General features: G+C 39.9%; 4 protein-coding genes across 5 annotated transcripts; 2 read left to right on the forward strand and 2 right to left on the reverse strand.

Annotated features, from left to right (window-relative positions):
* Nucleotides 1-5,510: 5,510 nt before the first annotated feature.
* On the forward strand, nt 5,511-7,095 carry LOC106300762. Of its 2 annotated transcripts, none has more exons than XM_013736975.1 (3): nt 5,511-5,632; nt 6,385-6,538; nt 6,603-7,095. In XM_013736975.1, the coding sequence occupies exons 2-3, from the start codon at nt 6,392-6,394 to the stop codon at nt 7,035-7,037; spliced, it is 582 nt and encodes a 193-aa protein (XP_013592429.1). In that variant the 5' UTR covers nt 5,511-5,632; nt 6,385-6,391; the 3' UTR covers nt 7,038-7,095. The 2 variants fall into 2 exon arrangements, with proteins under 2 accessions (XP_013592429.1, XP_013592427.1); XM_013736973.1 differs by having other exon boundaries at nt 5,525-5,632; nt 6,361-6,538.
* LOC106300761 (succinate dehydrogenase subunit 5, mitochondrial) lies at nt 7,081-8,539 on the reverse strand. The gene is made up of 4 exons (XM_013736972.1): nt 8,303-8,539; nt 7,840-8,150; nt 7,577-7,762; nt 7,081-7,332 (listed from the first exon to the last, which is right to left on the reverse strand). Exons 1-4 carry the CDS (start codon nt 8,466-8,468, stop codon nt 7,276-7,278), a joined length of 720 nt encoding a protein of 239 aa, XP_013592426.1. The 5' UTR covers nt 8,469-8,539; the 3' UTR covers nt 7,081-7,275.
* Nucleotides 8,521-10,369, reverse strand: LOC106300760. The gene is made up of 2 exons (XM_013736971.1): nt 8,872-10,369; nt 8,521-8,611 (listed from the first exon to the last, which is right to left on the reverse strand). Exon 1 carries the CDS (start codon nt 9,939-9,941, stop codon nt 9,201-9,203), a length of 741 nt encoding a protein of 246 aa, XP_013592425.1. The 5' UTR covers nt 9,942-10,369; the 3' UTR covers nt 8,521-8,611; nt 8,872-9,200.
* Nucleotides 10,370-11,976: 1,607 nt separating this feature from the next.
* Nucleotides 11,977-13,912, forward strand: LOC106297174. Its single transcript, XM_013733450.1, has 3 exons — nt 11,977-12,235; nt 12,310-13,181; nt 13,244-13,912. Exons 1-3 carry the CDS (start codon nt 11,977-11,979, stop codon nt 13,910-13,912), a joined length of 1,800 nt encoding a protein of 599 aa, XP_013588904.1.
* The last annotated feature ends 1,251 nt before the right edge of the window (nt 13,913-15,163 follow it).

A 15,163-nucleotide genomic window follows, 5' to 3' on the forward strand; every position in this document is an offset into this window, starting at 1 on the left:
GAATTGATGAAGATGATGAGATGAATCGCGAAGATAGAGGTGATGAGATGGATAGTAGTAAAGTGATAAAAACAGAGGATCATGAAACAGAGGATCATCATGAAACAGAGGATCATGAGACAGAGGATCATGTTGAGAACAAAGAAGACGATGAAGAGAACGCTGAGACGGGATTAAGACGATCGCAAAGAGAGACTAGGAAGCCAAGCTACTTAGATGACTACATTCTCCTTGCAGAGGTTGAAGGAGAACGTTTGTTACTGAGCGTTAACGGCGAACCATGGTGCTTTGAGGAAGCAAAGTTAGAGAAAGTTTGGTGAGACGCTTGTGAAGATGAGATAGCCTCGATAGTGAAAAACAAGACTTGGGACCTGATCAATCTTCCTGCCGGAGCTAAAGCAATTGGTCTAAAGTGGATTTTCAAGGTGAAGCGTAACTCTGATGGAAGCATCAACAAGTACAAAGCGAGATTGGTAGCAAAGGGTTACATCCAGCGCCATGGTATTGATTTTGATGAGGTGTTTGCACCTGTCGCACGCATCGAAACTGTCTGTTTCATATTATCTCTGGCAGCTTCAAAAGGATGGGAGGTGCACCATCTAGATGTCAAAACCGCATTCCTTCACGGCGATCTAAAGGAAGAGGTTTATGTTTCTCAACTGGAAGGCTTCGAAATCAAAGGACAAGAGAGCAAAGTGTACAAGCTAAACAAAGCTCTCTATGTGTTACGTCAAGCTCCAAGAGCATGGAATGAAAAATTAAATAAAGTGCTTGGAGAATTGAAGTTTGTTAAGTGCACCAAGGAACCGGCTCTGTATCGACGACAAGACAAAGAACATCTCCTTCTCGTAGCAGTATACGTTGATGATCTTCTTGTAACAGGAACAAGCTTGGAGTTGATCATCGAGTTTAAGAGAGGGATGTCCGCACGTTTTGAGATGAGTGACTTAGGAAAGCTCACATATTACCTAGGTATTGAGGTCGATCAACACGCTGAAGGGATTACTTTGAAGCAAGAGAGATATGCTAAGAAGATATTGGAAGAGACGAGAATGCAAGACTGTAACATGGTTCATGTTCCTATGGATCCAAGTCTGAAGCTCTCTAAAGCGTGTGATGAAGGACGAGTAGATGAAAAGGAGTACAGGAGAAACGTCGGGTGTCTCAGATACCTTCTACACACCAGACCCGACCTCTTTTATTCTGTTGGGGTAATGAGTAGGTACATGGCAGAGCCAAGGACTTCGCACGCAGCAGCAATGAAACAGATCCTCCGCTACTTGCAGGGAACTCGTTCTCATGGACTTACTTTCAGGAGGGGAGATAACTCGAAGCTTAGTGGATACAGCGACGCAAGCCACAATGTTGATGATGATGATGGAAGGAGTACAACTAGTCACGTTTTTTACTTTCTAGACTCACCAATCACCTGGTGTTCTCAGAAGCAAGAAACGGCGGCTCTATCATCTTGTGAAGCAGAATTCATGGCAGCAACTGAGGCAGCAAAACAAGCTATTTGGCTCCAAGATCTTCTTAGTGAGATAGTTGGCAAATCATGTGAGAGGGTGGTGATTTACATTGACAATAAGTCAGCTATAGCTCTTACTAAGAATCCGGTGTTTCACGGTCGAAGCAAACATATTCATAGACGATACCACTTCATAAGAAAATGTGTAGATAACAACTTGATCGAGGTTCATCACATAGCAGGAAGCGAGCAACGAGCAGATATCTTAACGAAAGCACTCGCGAGGATTCGGTACAAAGAGATGAGGAGTTTAATTGGCGTTGAAGACTTGACAAGAAATGGTTTCAAGCTTAAGGGCGAGAATGTTGGAGTAAGCTTGAATTAGCTTGGAGAACAAGCTATCCTAATCCCACCGAGATATGGTTTACTAAGAGGATTAGGAGTTATCTATAATAAGTTTTACTAATAAGATTAGGAGATATCTATTCTTATATAAAGGAGTTGCAGAGTTGTTGCAACCCTTGGAAGTTTTAATTAGAGTGAGAATTTAAGGTTTTGAGAGGATTTTTCTTAAGATTGATAAAAGAGCAAATTCTTATTATTGTGATCTTGCAAATACAATCGAGAAACTCAAACTATATCTTATTCACCCTGGGATCAGTATAACCCATGAAAACCGCGGTGTCAAACATTTGACTTCTATACACTCACTCGATCCGTATTTTACTCATGATAAGTTCCTGGATTACGATAGACACCGCACATCCTCTCTTTCGTAACAAAAAATCGGAAACAAAATGGGAAGTCGTGTACACAGTAGGCAGGTGCGTGCCTCTCATAAGGCAGCTAAAGCTAATGCTTTAGGCCACATTTTAAAAAAAAATTGGGTCAGATTTTATTATTCTGTGTACAATAATTTTCATTTTATTTGGTTCGATCAATACAAGTTTTACAACAAATCAATCGTGTTTTGTTCATCTCTTTTACTAGTTTCAATTTTATGATATACTCCATCGGTTTCAATATAGATGATGTTTTAGAAAGATTAATTTGTTTCAATTTACATGAAATTTTGAGATTTTAAAGTTGCTTTTAACTTTATTGGAAACTATTCAATCAATTAGATTTTACTATCTCTTTTATAATTGGTTAACTGATTTTAAAATTATATCTTTAAAATATTTTTTTAGATAATTGTAATTTTCTTAATCTTTGTGCACTACTACAAAACATCAAGTATTTTGAAACAGAATGAGTAGTTCTCAAAACGGCATTAAAAGAGAATTTAATTTTTGTCTGATTCCATTTTTTATGTTGTAGTTATCAAAATAAACCTAAAAGGAAATTTAGCATAACTACAAGTGCTTTGTTCATCTCTTTAACTAGTTTCAACTTTTATGTTATAGTTTCCAAAACAATATTAGAAGGGAATTTAACTTTTTATCCGTTTCCATTTTTTATGTTGTATTTATCAAAACACAATTAAAAGAGAAATTAACTTGAATTTGACTACATACATAGTTATTGTTTTAAAGATATCTTGTTCTAGTTTTTTCTTTGTTAATTTTTTACATATAAAACTTTCAAATACTTAATGTAGGTTTCATGATCCACAGAAAATTGAATAAATTAATGTCACATGAAAAAAAAATTAACAAAAGAATATGTTATATTATAATTCTAACATTTTCAAAAACTTCTATTATTTTATTTTATTAAGGCCACATTTTTTTTAAAATGTTTTAGGCCACAAAAAAATTCGGGACGGCACTGACAGTAGGTATACTTTTTAGTGATTGGAATAACGTGGTTGTCCAACTATTATACTCAGAATAATATAGATACGAATTATACAAATATATGCAGACTATTTAGTTGATATATTATGGTTTTTCTATATAACTTTGATCCGACAATCCGATCAAAATCCCTTGTCTGTTTCTCAATAGAGAGCCCATTTAATGTATGTTGAAATGGATCCTCAAAATTTTCAAAAACCAATTAAGTTAATGTTTAGATAAAAAAAACTTGCTTTTGTTCTCCAAATCTGATTCCCCTTGAGTTTCCTGGATGAGGTAGCATAACATCAAGGAAAAGAGTTTTTTGGAGTCGTCTACTAATGCATCCTAAATTCGGAAGTCTATGCATATTGTAGACCACTGGCAAATGGCAATGCACATCAATTCACAGTAACATTGGTCTCTAAGGATTTGATCTCTTCGATATTACTGTGAATTGATGTGCATTGCGATTGGTTCAAGGAGTTTTGATCTAAGTATCTGATTTAACAGAAAATTCAGCTTTTAGTAAAAATGTTTTTGACTGTTTTTTTTTGTATAAAGTGAACATTAAAGGATTAAAAAATTCATTGAGAGGTTATTATTGGATATTTGAGTCTAAATGTAGATATATATCTGGACTTGAAAAGCTAAATCAATAAATTTAAGATTCAATAAATAAAATATCTGCTGAATTTATATATTTAGAAATTGTTTTGACTGAGACCTTTTAAAATCATTATAGAGTAATGCATTCTAAGTACAGAATTTTTAATATTGTTCTGCATTATATATAGTTCATGTGTTTTATTAACTCTTGCATTCTAACTATTGACTAGATTCAAATCCGTGTAACCGTGCGGGTGTTTGTTTTCAGTTTTATATACTTAGATATTTATTTGAGATCATTAGTTGTATACATTTTTAACGATAATCATATATTTAAATATTTATATAACTATCTCAAATACAATAGTTTTATAGTTTACATGTTGTAATTAGTCAATTGTTTAAAACTTTCACATGTATTTGTCATTTCTTATAATATATTTATCTTATTGTATTTACATTTAGCTATTAAACAAATTAATATATGCATGGAACAACATAAATACTTTATACTTATGAAAATAATATATATATATAAATTTATCAATTTAATATAATTTTATCATATTTAGCTCAATAAAATATTTTCTCCTAGTATGGTTGATTATGATTATATAATAGATAAAAATAGGATATAACTTTTTTTTTTCATTTTATAAACGTTGACTGAATATATTAATGTATGATAATATTTTAAAACTAATTACAAATTAGTGAAAATATTTACATATAATTTTTGAAAATTAAGGTCTTGTTAAAATCTTTTAAACATATTTGTTAGAATTTATATATATGTATATATATATATAGATTTAAAATGAAAAAATATCAAAAAAATATCATCATTAAAGTAGTTCAAAGATTCTATACATTATTAGTCTTAAAAAATACATTTAATAAAATTTTTAAGAATGTTCCAAATTAGAAAAAAATATACAGAAAAAAATTATGACTTCTGTTTTAATAGATAAGATTCTTCGTTAGATATCCAAGAAAATAGTTTAGTTGGACACTATAGCGATGAGCCTATGGCATAATGATGACTTATGGTTTCCAACTTGGAATGAATTACATCGGTATCTTCTTTTTCTTTTTTGTAACACGTTATATTTTTATTATATGTGCTATTTTGTGGCCTGATTGATGTTCTTGTTTGCATTAGATAACCAGTGATAAAAACGAATCACTAAAAGTAATGGCCTTCAAAAACAAGCAGTAAAAGAACTATGTTGGTGTATTGTATGGTCGCTATGAAAATTTGTGACCATAAGAAAAGAAAAATTTGTGACCATAAGAAAAGAATGAGTAAGAATAAAAATTTAAGAATGATGAGGAATAATGGTTCTTTATCAAAATTAATAAGGAATTGATTTGTTCTATAATTCTCTACAAACAAAAGAATGAACATGAAAGAAAAAAAATATATATTCTTCATGAATGCTAAAAAGTTTAAGGAATATAATGTTCTTCCTCATTCTTTTTTTTTTTGGTCACCGGCCACGCCCTAAGGCGGAAAAACAAAACTAAAGTTGGGTAAAAGTAACGCCCAAAAAAAGAGTTATGCTTTCTTGGTGTAATTATTGCTTTGTGAGGGGGGCATGTGAATGAAATAATGGTGGTCATAGATTTAAAGCTTTATATGCTGTTCAAAAAGAAGAATAAGATATATACAGAATCCAACTCCATTGAGAAGAAAGCCATTGACAAACATACACGCTAAGCTTCTTGTTTCTTTGAAGTTCTTCCAGGAATATACATATAAACAAAGATTTCGAAGGTATGTCTTTCTTAATTTTTCAATATACGAATCCCAAGTTCTGGAAGGCTCAGGTAACTAAGGTCGAATTCTTCATTTTACAACGTATTTTATTGGTGGGTAATGGATTAGCTTTACGTATCATGATGACGTAAGTTTGGTGTAGTGAGCCCTTTTTTCAAAAAAAAAAAAAGTTTGGTGTAGTGTCTTTAGTTTGTATGTCACCACCATGTATTATGCTTCAAGTCAGATATGATATATATATATTATTATTTTTTAATCAAATCGGCTATGAATTACTTTGAGATGAATTTGTATATGTTAACAAAGAAAATTGTCTACTTTTTAAATGACTAAGAAGTTTTAGGCATGCAGATTTGTAATTCCGTAGAGTGAAGATCTTATCATATATGTTATTTAACTTTTTGGGAGAATCGATGCTCTCAAAGTCTCAACGCAATTTGAAGCTCACTATTAGAAAGTTATTTATTTGTTAAACCATGTTTGCCGTAATCTCCTACCTGCTAATTTACATGACTATTGTACTTACGAGAATCCATATTTGGTCATAATAGTTATTTTCTATAATTGTTCACAGATAAGTAAACAGTAAAGATTGCGTGCATTGAAAGAATCTAAGTGATGTTAGATAGACTGTCACTGTGCAGCTCACAAAATGTCTTTAAAACCTAAAACCCAAAAACATTCAAGTAGATTTTAAAGCATTTCACTCGTTCGCGATCTTTTAGGCAGCTGAGAGTGAGATTCTGCAGGTGAGCGATGGTATTTTCCTGCACCGACGACGTGGCCACAGGTTTAAAAGATGCTTTAACTCATTGTTACGAATGCAAAGGGAGAAAGGTTAGCCTTTCAGATCACGAAGACAATGACGAGAAGCTTATTAGGGATTTCAACTACGACCATGAAGTAAATCTAGAAACCCCATCCATTTGCTTTTGTGTTTAATTTATCTGATTTTGTTTTGTTTCAGATTGTTGTGTTCCAGATCAGAAGTCAAGCTATGGAGAAACTAAGGCAGAAGCCAAGGATATGCATGGAGAGACTAACTTACCATTCTAAAGAGGAACCCAACATCGAAAAGGAAGAGGGTATAGAGTTTTGTTCCGTGGGAAGCAGCTTCTCTGAATGTTGTACAAGTGATCTGAGTGTAGAAGCATATATGACAGCAAAAATTGAGTTCTCCAGGTGTTCGAGCTTGAAAGGTGAAGAGTTGGAGAATCAATGGAAGATGTATTATTTGAATGGAATAAGGAAAGGATCAGTGATTCAAGAGTTGTGTCATTGCCAAGGATGGCCATTTGGTTTAGGGAGGAAAGCCGCGTTGCTTCCACCACTACCTAAGTCACCTGCAGAGTCTTGGTCATGGAGGAAACCAAATAGAGTTGCTCCAATTCCTTTTATTTGACAAAATAAACTCTAAAAGGTTAAGGAAACATAACACAAAGACCTGTTAAAAATTGTCGGAGCTGTGAATTTATTTTTCAATTGGTGTTGTTGTTAAGCTTTAACTTTGAAAAGCTTCATTTTGAAGGAAATAATGAACAAACTCACCATATATGTCATTGGTCAGTTATCGACCTTATTACACGCAATTAGCAACATAAAAAGTTTTGGATCTTATTGACGATCTTCTCTTCTTTGTTTTATGCCCTTTGCTCCACGTATGACCGCGAGAGTCCTGAGGTTCCAAGAACGGTAACCTACAGAAGAAAAAAAAAAATCAATTCAAGGCGTAAGAGAGATAAGTATTGGTTCATCCTTTTTTCCCAATGCTGCATATGATACGACTCATGCATGAAAGTTGAAAAAGAAAGATGGAAAATATCACATATAGTAAAAGAAGGAGTGAGAATGTGTGACTTGTCGATAACTATGCAACTCATGCTTGAATAAGGAAGTTCTAGCTTACAATGCAAATTCTAACAGCGGAACTAAATTTATTACCTTTCCCCACTCTGAACCGAGCCCGCTGCATCTCATCTTCAAGTGGATCATCTTTGTCCCCAACTCCATCTCAACCTTCTTCTTCAAGTAAACTTCTTCAGGCCCAAACGCATCTAGGTAGGTAGTATACCTATGATAAGCAAGATGCAGCGCTTTGGTTATATCTTCTGGTAAGCTCTTAACATTCTGTAAGACAAAAAAATAAGAAACATCAAACATGTCAAACCCAAAAGAATTTGGTTGGTGAGGCAACAACAACAAACCTCCCCACTCATTCCAATGCTATCATCGATCTCCATCTTTAAGGAAGTGAGAATCCCACCAAATTCCTCAACAGCCTCAGCTGCTCTGAACACATTCATTAAGGCCTCTTGCCCTCCCTTGTCGTCTGTGTTTTTCGAGACTGCGTTTTTGGCGTCGTTAACAACAGCAGAAGGTAGCGCTGCCCAATCTGCAGCCATCAGTTCTTTGAAAGCTTTTAGAACACCACTGTCTTTGATTTCAGGCATGTGAGACACATCTTCACTAAAGCTGCGCACTTGTCCAATATCCATTGCTCGAGGATACCGACAATCTGCAGTTTTCACCATCAAACACGTCAACAACAAAAGCGCACGCACGAGCAGACATAAAAAGTTTTCGGGTAGCGATTAACTAAAGATTCCACCAAAACTAATCAATAATCCGTTCTTCGAAAGATACAGAAACAAAGAGGAAACGAATTACCGTAAGGAGTTCGATTAGAAGGACACGAAGAAACAGCGAAGAATCCCCGCGTGGAGAGGAAACGATGGCGCAACAGCTGACTGGGAGCGGCGGATCTGGATGATCGGAGCGTGGCAACGGAGGCTCCCGCCGCAGCGGTACGGCAGAGGGATCTCAGAAACGCCATCTAGCTGTTCTCAATCTGAATGCGAAAGCTCTCTCAACATTCGGACTTCCATGTTTTGGACTGTACTAGGTAGTTTGGGCCGTAATCTTTAAAGCGTGATCTAAGTTGTCTCCGGCCCGTTAAAACCCACTTTGATGAATTTTCTGCAATAAAATAGCATCTTCATGTTCAAACTTGTTTTAGTCTAGAGGTTTTTTTTTTTTTTTGTTTGTTTGAAGAAAGGATTTTCTTTAACGACAAGAAACCAAACTATACAAAGGAACTAGAAACAGAGAAGTGAAGAACATAAGCTAAACTTGAAAACAGTCCCAATCCAAAAAATACTAATCCAAAGCCTAAGAGTTCTTCACCACTAGTATCAGTAAACTACAAGAAAATAATCACAAGTAAATTGAATACCAACAATGATGAGAGGAGGCGGAAGGCGGAGAAGTCAACAACCACTCCAAGTTCATGTTTTTCCGGCACTGGCTGTCGCAGTGGCAAAGGAAGAGCTCAGACTGAATTGGCGGCGAGGGAAGAGCACAGACCAAAACCAAAGCCTTTCCAGCATTTGAAGTGACAGTTAGATTTGCCAAACTCCAACTCTTTATACTCGATACCCCACAATGAGCAGACACCAAATGTGAAGCGGATATTCTTTCTCGGGATGGCTCCACACCACCGGAGACGGAGAAGCTTATGTCTTCACTGCCCGCAGCAGAAAGGTCGAGTTGCCACCAGGAGAGGAGCTCAGTTCGACTCAACAAAAGAGCTCACAACACGGACCCGATTTCCAACAGAGAACCAGAGACGATAACTACTTTGATCAAGGCCGAGAAAACTCGTTGGCAGCGAAACCCCCAATACTTGATGGCACCAACAAGACCCAAACGGCAAGGAAGCCTCACAGAGCCTGTAGGAATCGGAGAGGACGAGGGAGGAGCAACCGAAAGGAGGAGCAGTTTCAAAGCCAAAAATCTCCCACCACATAGACGTAGTAGAAACCTGAAGACTCTTTACATTCACACACTTGACCAAAGAGCTCGAGGCTGGCACACGACTGAAACGAGACCACCGAGCATGCCTAGCTGAAGCGAGATCAAATAACGTCAATCTTGAGGCTGATACAAGCGACGGAGCCACCCTTGGGACACCCAAAGAGGAAACATACCAAAGCAGACCAGACTCCAAACCGAACCAGATCCGCAAGATAGCAACTGAAACAAGTGCAAGAACACCAGATATGGCACATGAGACGTTGCTCAGACCCCCACGCGCCACCACCTTATGGATGAGAACCAGATCTGAAAAAGGATAACCTCTAGATCTCCGACAAAGAGCCCAAAAAGCCGACTTCACTTTATGCACACCCTCCACAAAACCCTGTCTGTGGAGCACGACACAAGAAACCCAATCTGCCGGCGAGACCAGATAAACGAGGACAGTGACGACCTCCAGGGTTATGATCATATCGGGAGCGAGAGCAGCCATGAAGAAACGAGAAAAAGAGGAAGAGGGGGGGGGGGGGAGGCGGAGATTCTTTGGTTTGTCTTCGAGAGAGAAAAAGGTTCCTATTACAAACCTTATCGCTTTTCCCAAACTCCTCAAAGCTTAGTCTAGAGTTTACCGTGGAACTCTGAAATCTGAACCAAAACCGACGTAAAAACTCCAAAACTGAATCCAATTTCATCTGTAAATATATTCGAATTATGTAGCATGGTGGTTTAAATGTTAGGTATTGATATGATCTAGATCAACTTCAAATGCAAAAGTCTAAAGCCAAATGAATGAATCAGATAAGCCCAGTAATGGTCTTACGTATACTCATCCCCTGAGATCCTTCTTTTCATACGTCACGTTTTCAGAGGCACTCGAGAATTCAAGATCAGTAAGGAGTCAAGTTTTGGGAAGCTTTTCAACCTTCCAGCTCGTCAATGCTTTGTTTCGTATAAGTTTATTCATTCCCTTCTTACAAGACAGCTAGTTGATCATTAGAAGTACATGCTCTAGCCAGTCTTTGGCGGTTATTGTTGGACCCAATTTCGGTCAAAACATTAATGGGCCGCGATCAGAGTTATGGGCCTGAAGGAACCGAAGCCCATAGCAAGAAATCGAGCTCGAAAGTGAAGGAGTCGAGGTCCCGGAGATCGCGGAGCAGTTACAGAGATCACGTAGTCGACTTAATATAAAGAAAGGAGGAGAGACATGAAGAAGGACACGTTGAAAACCCTGGAGAGAGCTACACACTAACATCGACCTTGTTTCCTCCCGATCTTAAACTCTTTTCTTACGGTTCTCGTTTGTATCACTCGATCTAGTTCAACTCATTGTATTCGATCTTATTCATCAATAAAGTCCATTTTTACCTACTGGAAACTGTTTAACATCGTTGTGTTTTAAAGATATCGTTGCCTACATAATTTGTCTTCCCTAGATCAAACCCCGTTCACTATCAAATAATTAGTGTAGATTTTAGGTTCTACATTTTGGCGCCGTCTGTGGGGAAGATAAACGAAAAACATCTTTGCTAAGAAACCGGTCTACGTTTCCTAAGTGCGACTATGGATCCCAACCAAACCACCGGAACCACACCCTCAAGAGTCAACGACATCGATCTTATCGGATCCGACTCGGGGACCGAAGTGACACCAACTAGGTCAACGGGAGCCAATGACGCGACCGGAACAACCCAGACGCAACAAATCCCTCCGATCGCGACTTCAAGTCAAGATCGATCTCCTCCGATCGCGACTTCAAGTCAAGATCGATCCCAGAACGAGTCGGGGCTCGAGTCTGGAACCGTTCCGCGGACAGAAAATCCGCCGACGACCTGACTCGATCTCAATCCAGACCAATTTCGCCGACCCCTCTAACACAAACTCGAAAAGAAATGACCGAACTTCGAGGAATGCTCTCATCTCTGATCGGAGAAATTCGTAACCAAAGGGTCGCCAATAAAACCATCACTAACCGACTAGACCAGGCTGAGAAGGAACTCGCATAGCAGCGAGCTGCAAACATTCGAGAAAGAAATCAAACTCCCCTCGATCCGTTAAGAGCGACGTCGAACCCCCAAAGCACCGGTCTGTTCGGTACTCCAGAGATCCCAAGCGCTCGATCAGGACGCTACAAGGGAGACAACTCACAACGACCCCCACCGCAGGGCATGACCCACCGAAGCTTAAGCTAAAGTGGATTGGACGAAATCGACATCGGGCTCCAACGCCCACGAAGCACTCTGATCCAATTCCAGAATGGATCAACGGAAAGACAGGGAGAACCGAGAACACGGATCCCGCCGTCGAACCATTCGATCCCCAAATATCAAACTCCATCCTCCGCGAGGACTTTCCACCAAGCGGGATTCGATAACTCAATAGAACAAGCTCGGGGGCATGATCTTCGCGTTCCCATCAATATCGATCCCGAAAGGGAACACCTAGGGATCCCGAATGAAACCGGAGCGTTTCAGAATTATATCGAGAGAAACGATGCCGAGCTCAAAAGGTTACATGCGATCGTGCATATGGCAACAAGCTATGCCCCAGATATCGACATGGTCATCGAGGAAACCAGAAGGACTCCATTTACAAACAGAATCGCCAGCGTCAGGCTGCATCACGTCGGGAAGTTAAAATTCCTTGAATATGCAGGAAACACAAACCCAAAGGCCCACGTACGAGCCTTCCGTTTGGCAATATCGAGAGCACACCTCACTGGCAACGAAAAAGAGGCCGGTTACTACCGCTTCTTTGCCGAGAACCTCACGGGGCCGCCCTCAAATGGTTCGCTGGACTAGAAGAAAACTCGATTGACAATTTCACTCAGTTGGTATCTACGTTCCTTAAACTGTATTCAGTCTTCATAGAGACAAGAGTTACCGAGACAGATCTTTGGAATCTCAAGCAAGCACCTTTCGAGCCGTTGAGAGCGTACATAAACAAGTTCCGAGAAATCAAGACCAAGATTTCGCATCCGAACGAGGTCTTCGCCCTAGCAGAATTGAAGAATGGCGTCCGGTTCTCAACCAAATTCAGGGAAGAAGTAGCAGTGCGAGCACCTATGTTGTTGGATGACGCCCTACACCGAGCCTCTTACTTCGCCACCCATAAAGAGGAGGTCGCAGCCTTAAAAGAACAGTATAGCGCGGACAAGAATAATACGGCTAAAAAGCCTACTGCTCCTAAGGAGCTGGCGACCAAAGGAAAACATTCTTATGCAATAAACAACTCACCGCAAAAGTCTTCGACACACGACCTCAACAAATATTGTGCCTTCCATGACCGCAAAGTCCATTCGACCGAAGAATGTCGAGCCGCGCTTTGCAGTCAAAACGAAAATAAGAAAACCACTGAAGAAACCAGAGAGGAAGAGGAAGAGCCAGTAACTCCAAAATCCAACCGAAAAACCAAAGTCTCGACAAACAAAAGAGGCAGAGAGACCGAGCAGGAATCACCGAGCTCCCCACCCCCAGCTCTGAAAAAAAGAGTCGACATGATTTCGTGGGGACCAAACACCAACGCAACCAACGAAATCAGGAGCCAGACCGAAGGGAAGATACGCTTCGAGATCACGGTAGCGATCCGCACATTGAAAAACCCCGATGAAGCTTCTCCTCCTCCCAGCATCGCTCAATACAACCCAAACATGAAGCCTCCTTGCGGAAAAATCCCCAACTTCAAGCGAAAGAACAAGATAACCAAAATTCGCGAGCTACTGGAAAAACCGATTGCCCTACAGATTCAGAAAAAGACAGAATGCAGACCCTTAATCACAATTTGTCTGGGGGGCAGAGACACTACCGACCAGCACTGACTAAAAAATGGAATTTTCCGGCCCACGACAAAGGCAAAAAACGAATCGACTTCATTTACGGAGGCTCCAAGTTCTGCAATTCGGTCAACTCAATCAAAGCGTACCAACGCAGGGCCGAAAACAACGTAGGAGTGAGAGAGCCCCTTTCAGGTCCCGATTATGAAATCACCTTCGACGAAAACGAGACCGCAAGTCTTGATAAACCACACGACGACGCTCTCGTGATTCGGCTCGACGTTGGCGGTTGCGAACTTTCTCAAGTAATGATCGACACCGGAAGCTCGACTGATGTCCTTTTCTACGACGAGTTCAAAAGAATGGGATTCACCAAAGCACTCCTAAAGCTAGAACGAACACCCCTCATCGGGTTCGCAGGAGAAACCACCTATTCCCTCGGATCGATCGAACTCGCGGTAACCGCCGGAAAAATTAGGAAAATCGTAGAATTCATCGTGATAGACCGTCCAGCCCCGTTCAACGCAATCCTTGGGAGGCCTTGGCTATATAGCATGGAGGCAGTTCCTTCAACATATCACCAATGCCTGAAATTTCCATCCCCGAAAGGAGTCGAGACTATCAGAAGAAGTCAGAAGAGCTCCAGAACATGCTACCTCGCAAGCTTCAAAGACATCGAACAACACCCCTAGTCAAGCGGCCAAAACCAACAACAAACGTACCCATGTACACGAACCACCGTCCAACAGACCATGTCTCAGGGAAAACAATCGAACTACGTTATGACTTGATCCCTCGACGAGGGCACGTAGGCAACTCACGACACGAGTCTAGTCACCCTCCAACCACAAAACTCAGAATGAGCATATCGCAACACCCGAGGAACAACGGCACGACAATATTAAACAACCTTCTTTTTACAAATCTGTAACGAAACAAAATCCAACATATTAATAAATATAGCTCTTTGATATCGCAGTTCGAGCATATCATATTTCCTACATCTACAAACCGCAAAACTATAACAGTCGACCGAAAACCGAGACCCTGATCAAGTCTTCGGTTGCGGCCAACTCCGCCAACGATCGCGACAAAACTAGCTAACAAAACCTTTTGTTACAACAAAACCATCGATGAAAGTATCTACAACAAATCGACTCACGGCCCAAAAGATCGGCCTCGCATAAACACAAAAACCAAATAATAATAACAAACAAACCGGGACTCACGACCCCCTTTTTATTAAATAATAATAAATAAAGCAACAAGAAGCAAAAAGGGAAAACAGAAACAGAAAAACCCTAAAGCTACTCTTCGATGCCAAATTCGCCATCCTCGAACTGACCACCCGAGCACTTCGTCACATCGTCCGCCGCAGAGGGAACCTTAGCAAAGAAATCCTCTGGTAGATCCTCTGAAATCTGAGGCAGATCGAGCTTCCCAACGGATAAATCCGAAACCACCATCCTCGGACCCGAGCTCGACCTCCTTCGTTCGAAGTCGTAACAACTCATCCGAAGCCAGAAGATTGTTATTCATGATTTCCTTCAAGAGATCTATGTTTGCCATGACCTCCCTAGGACGAGCTTCACAATCAGTTTTCTCCCACTTCTCCTTCAGAGATACCAACACGTCCAAACAGCTATCCGCCAGAGGCTTTTTAGCGTCATAAGTCGCGCGATGAAGGTCATCAGAGAACTTATTAGTAGAAGATTCAACCTTTACTTCCAAAAAGGAAACTTGCTCGAGGGTCGATTTCCTCTCGTTACTCACAACTCGCAGACGAGCTTCGAGTGAAGCAGCCTGATCCCCAATTTCTCAGCGGCAGCCAGTTGAGCGGCATTGGCACGCTCTCAATCTTGATCCATATTCAGACCAAGCTTCATCTCTCGAACGACCTTCTTTATCTCGTAAAGCTCGTCAGAGCGCGGGACGTCCTACAG

The sequence above is a fragment of the Brassica oleracea genome, chromosome C6 (genome assembly GCF_000695525.1).
Source record: "Brassica oleracea var. oleracea cultivar TO1000 chromosome C6, BOL, whole genome shotgun sequence".
In the NCBI taxonomy this organism is placed as follows: domain Eukaryota; kingdom Viridiplantae; phylum Streptophyta; class Magnoliopsida; order Brassicales; family Brassicaceae; genus Brassica; species Brassica oleracea.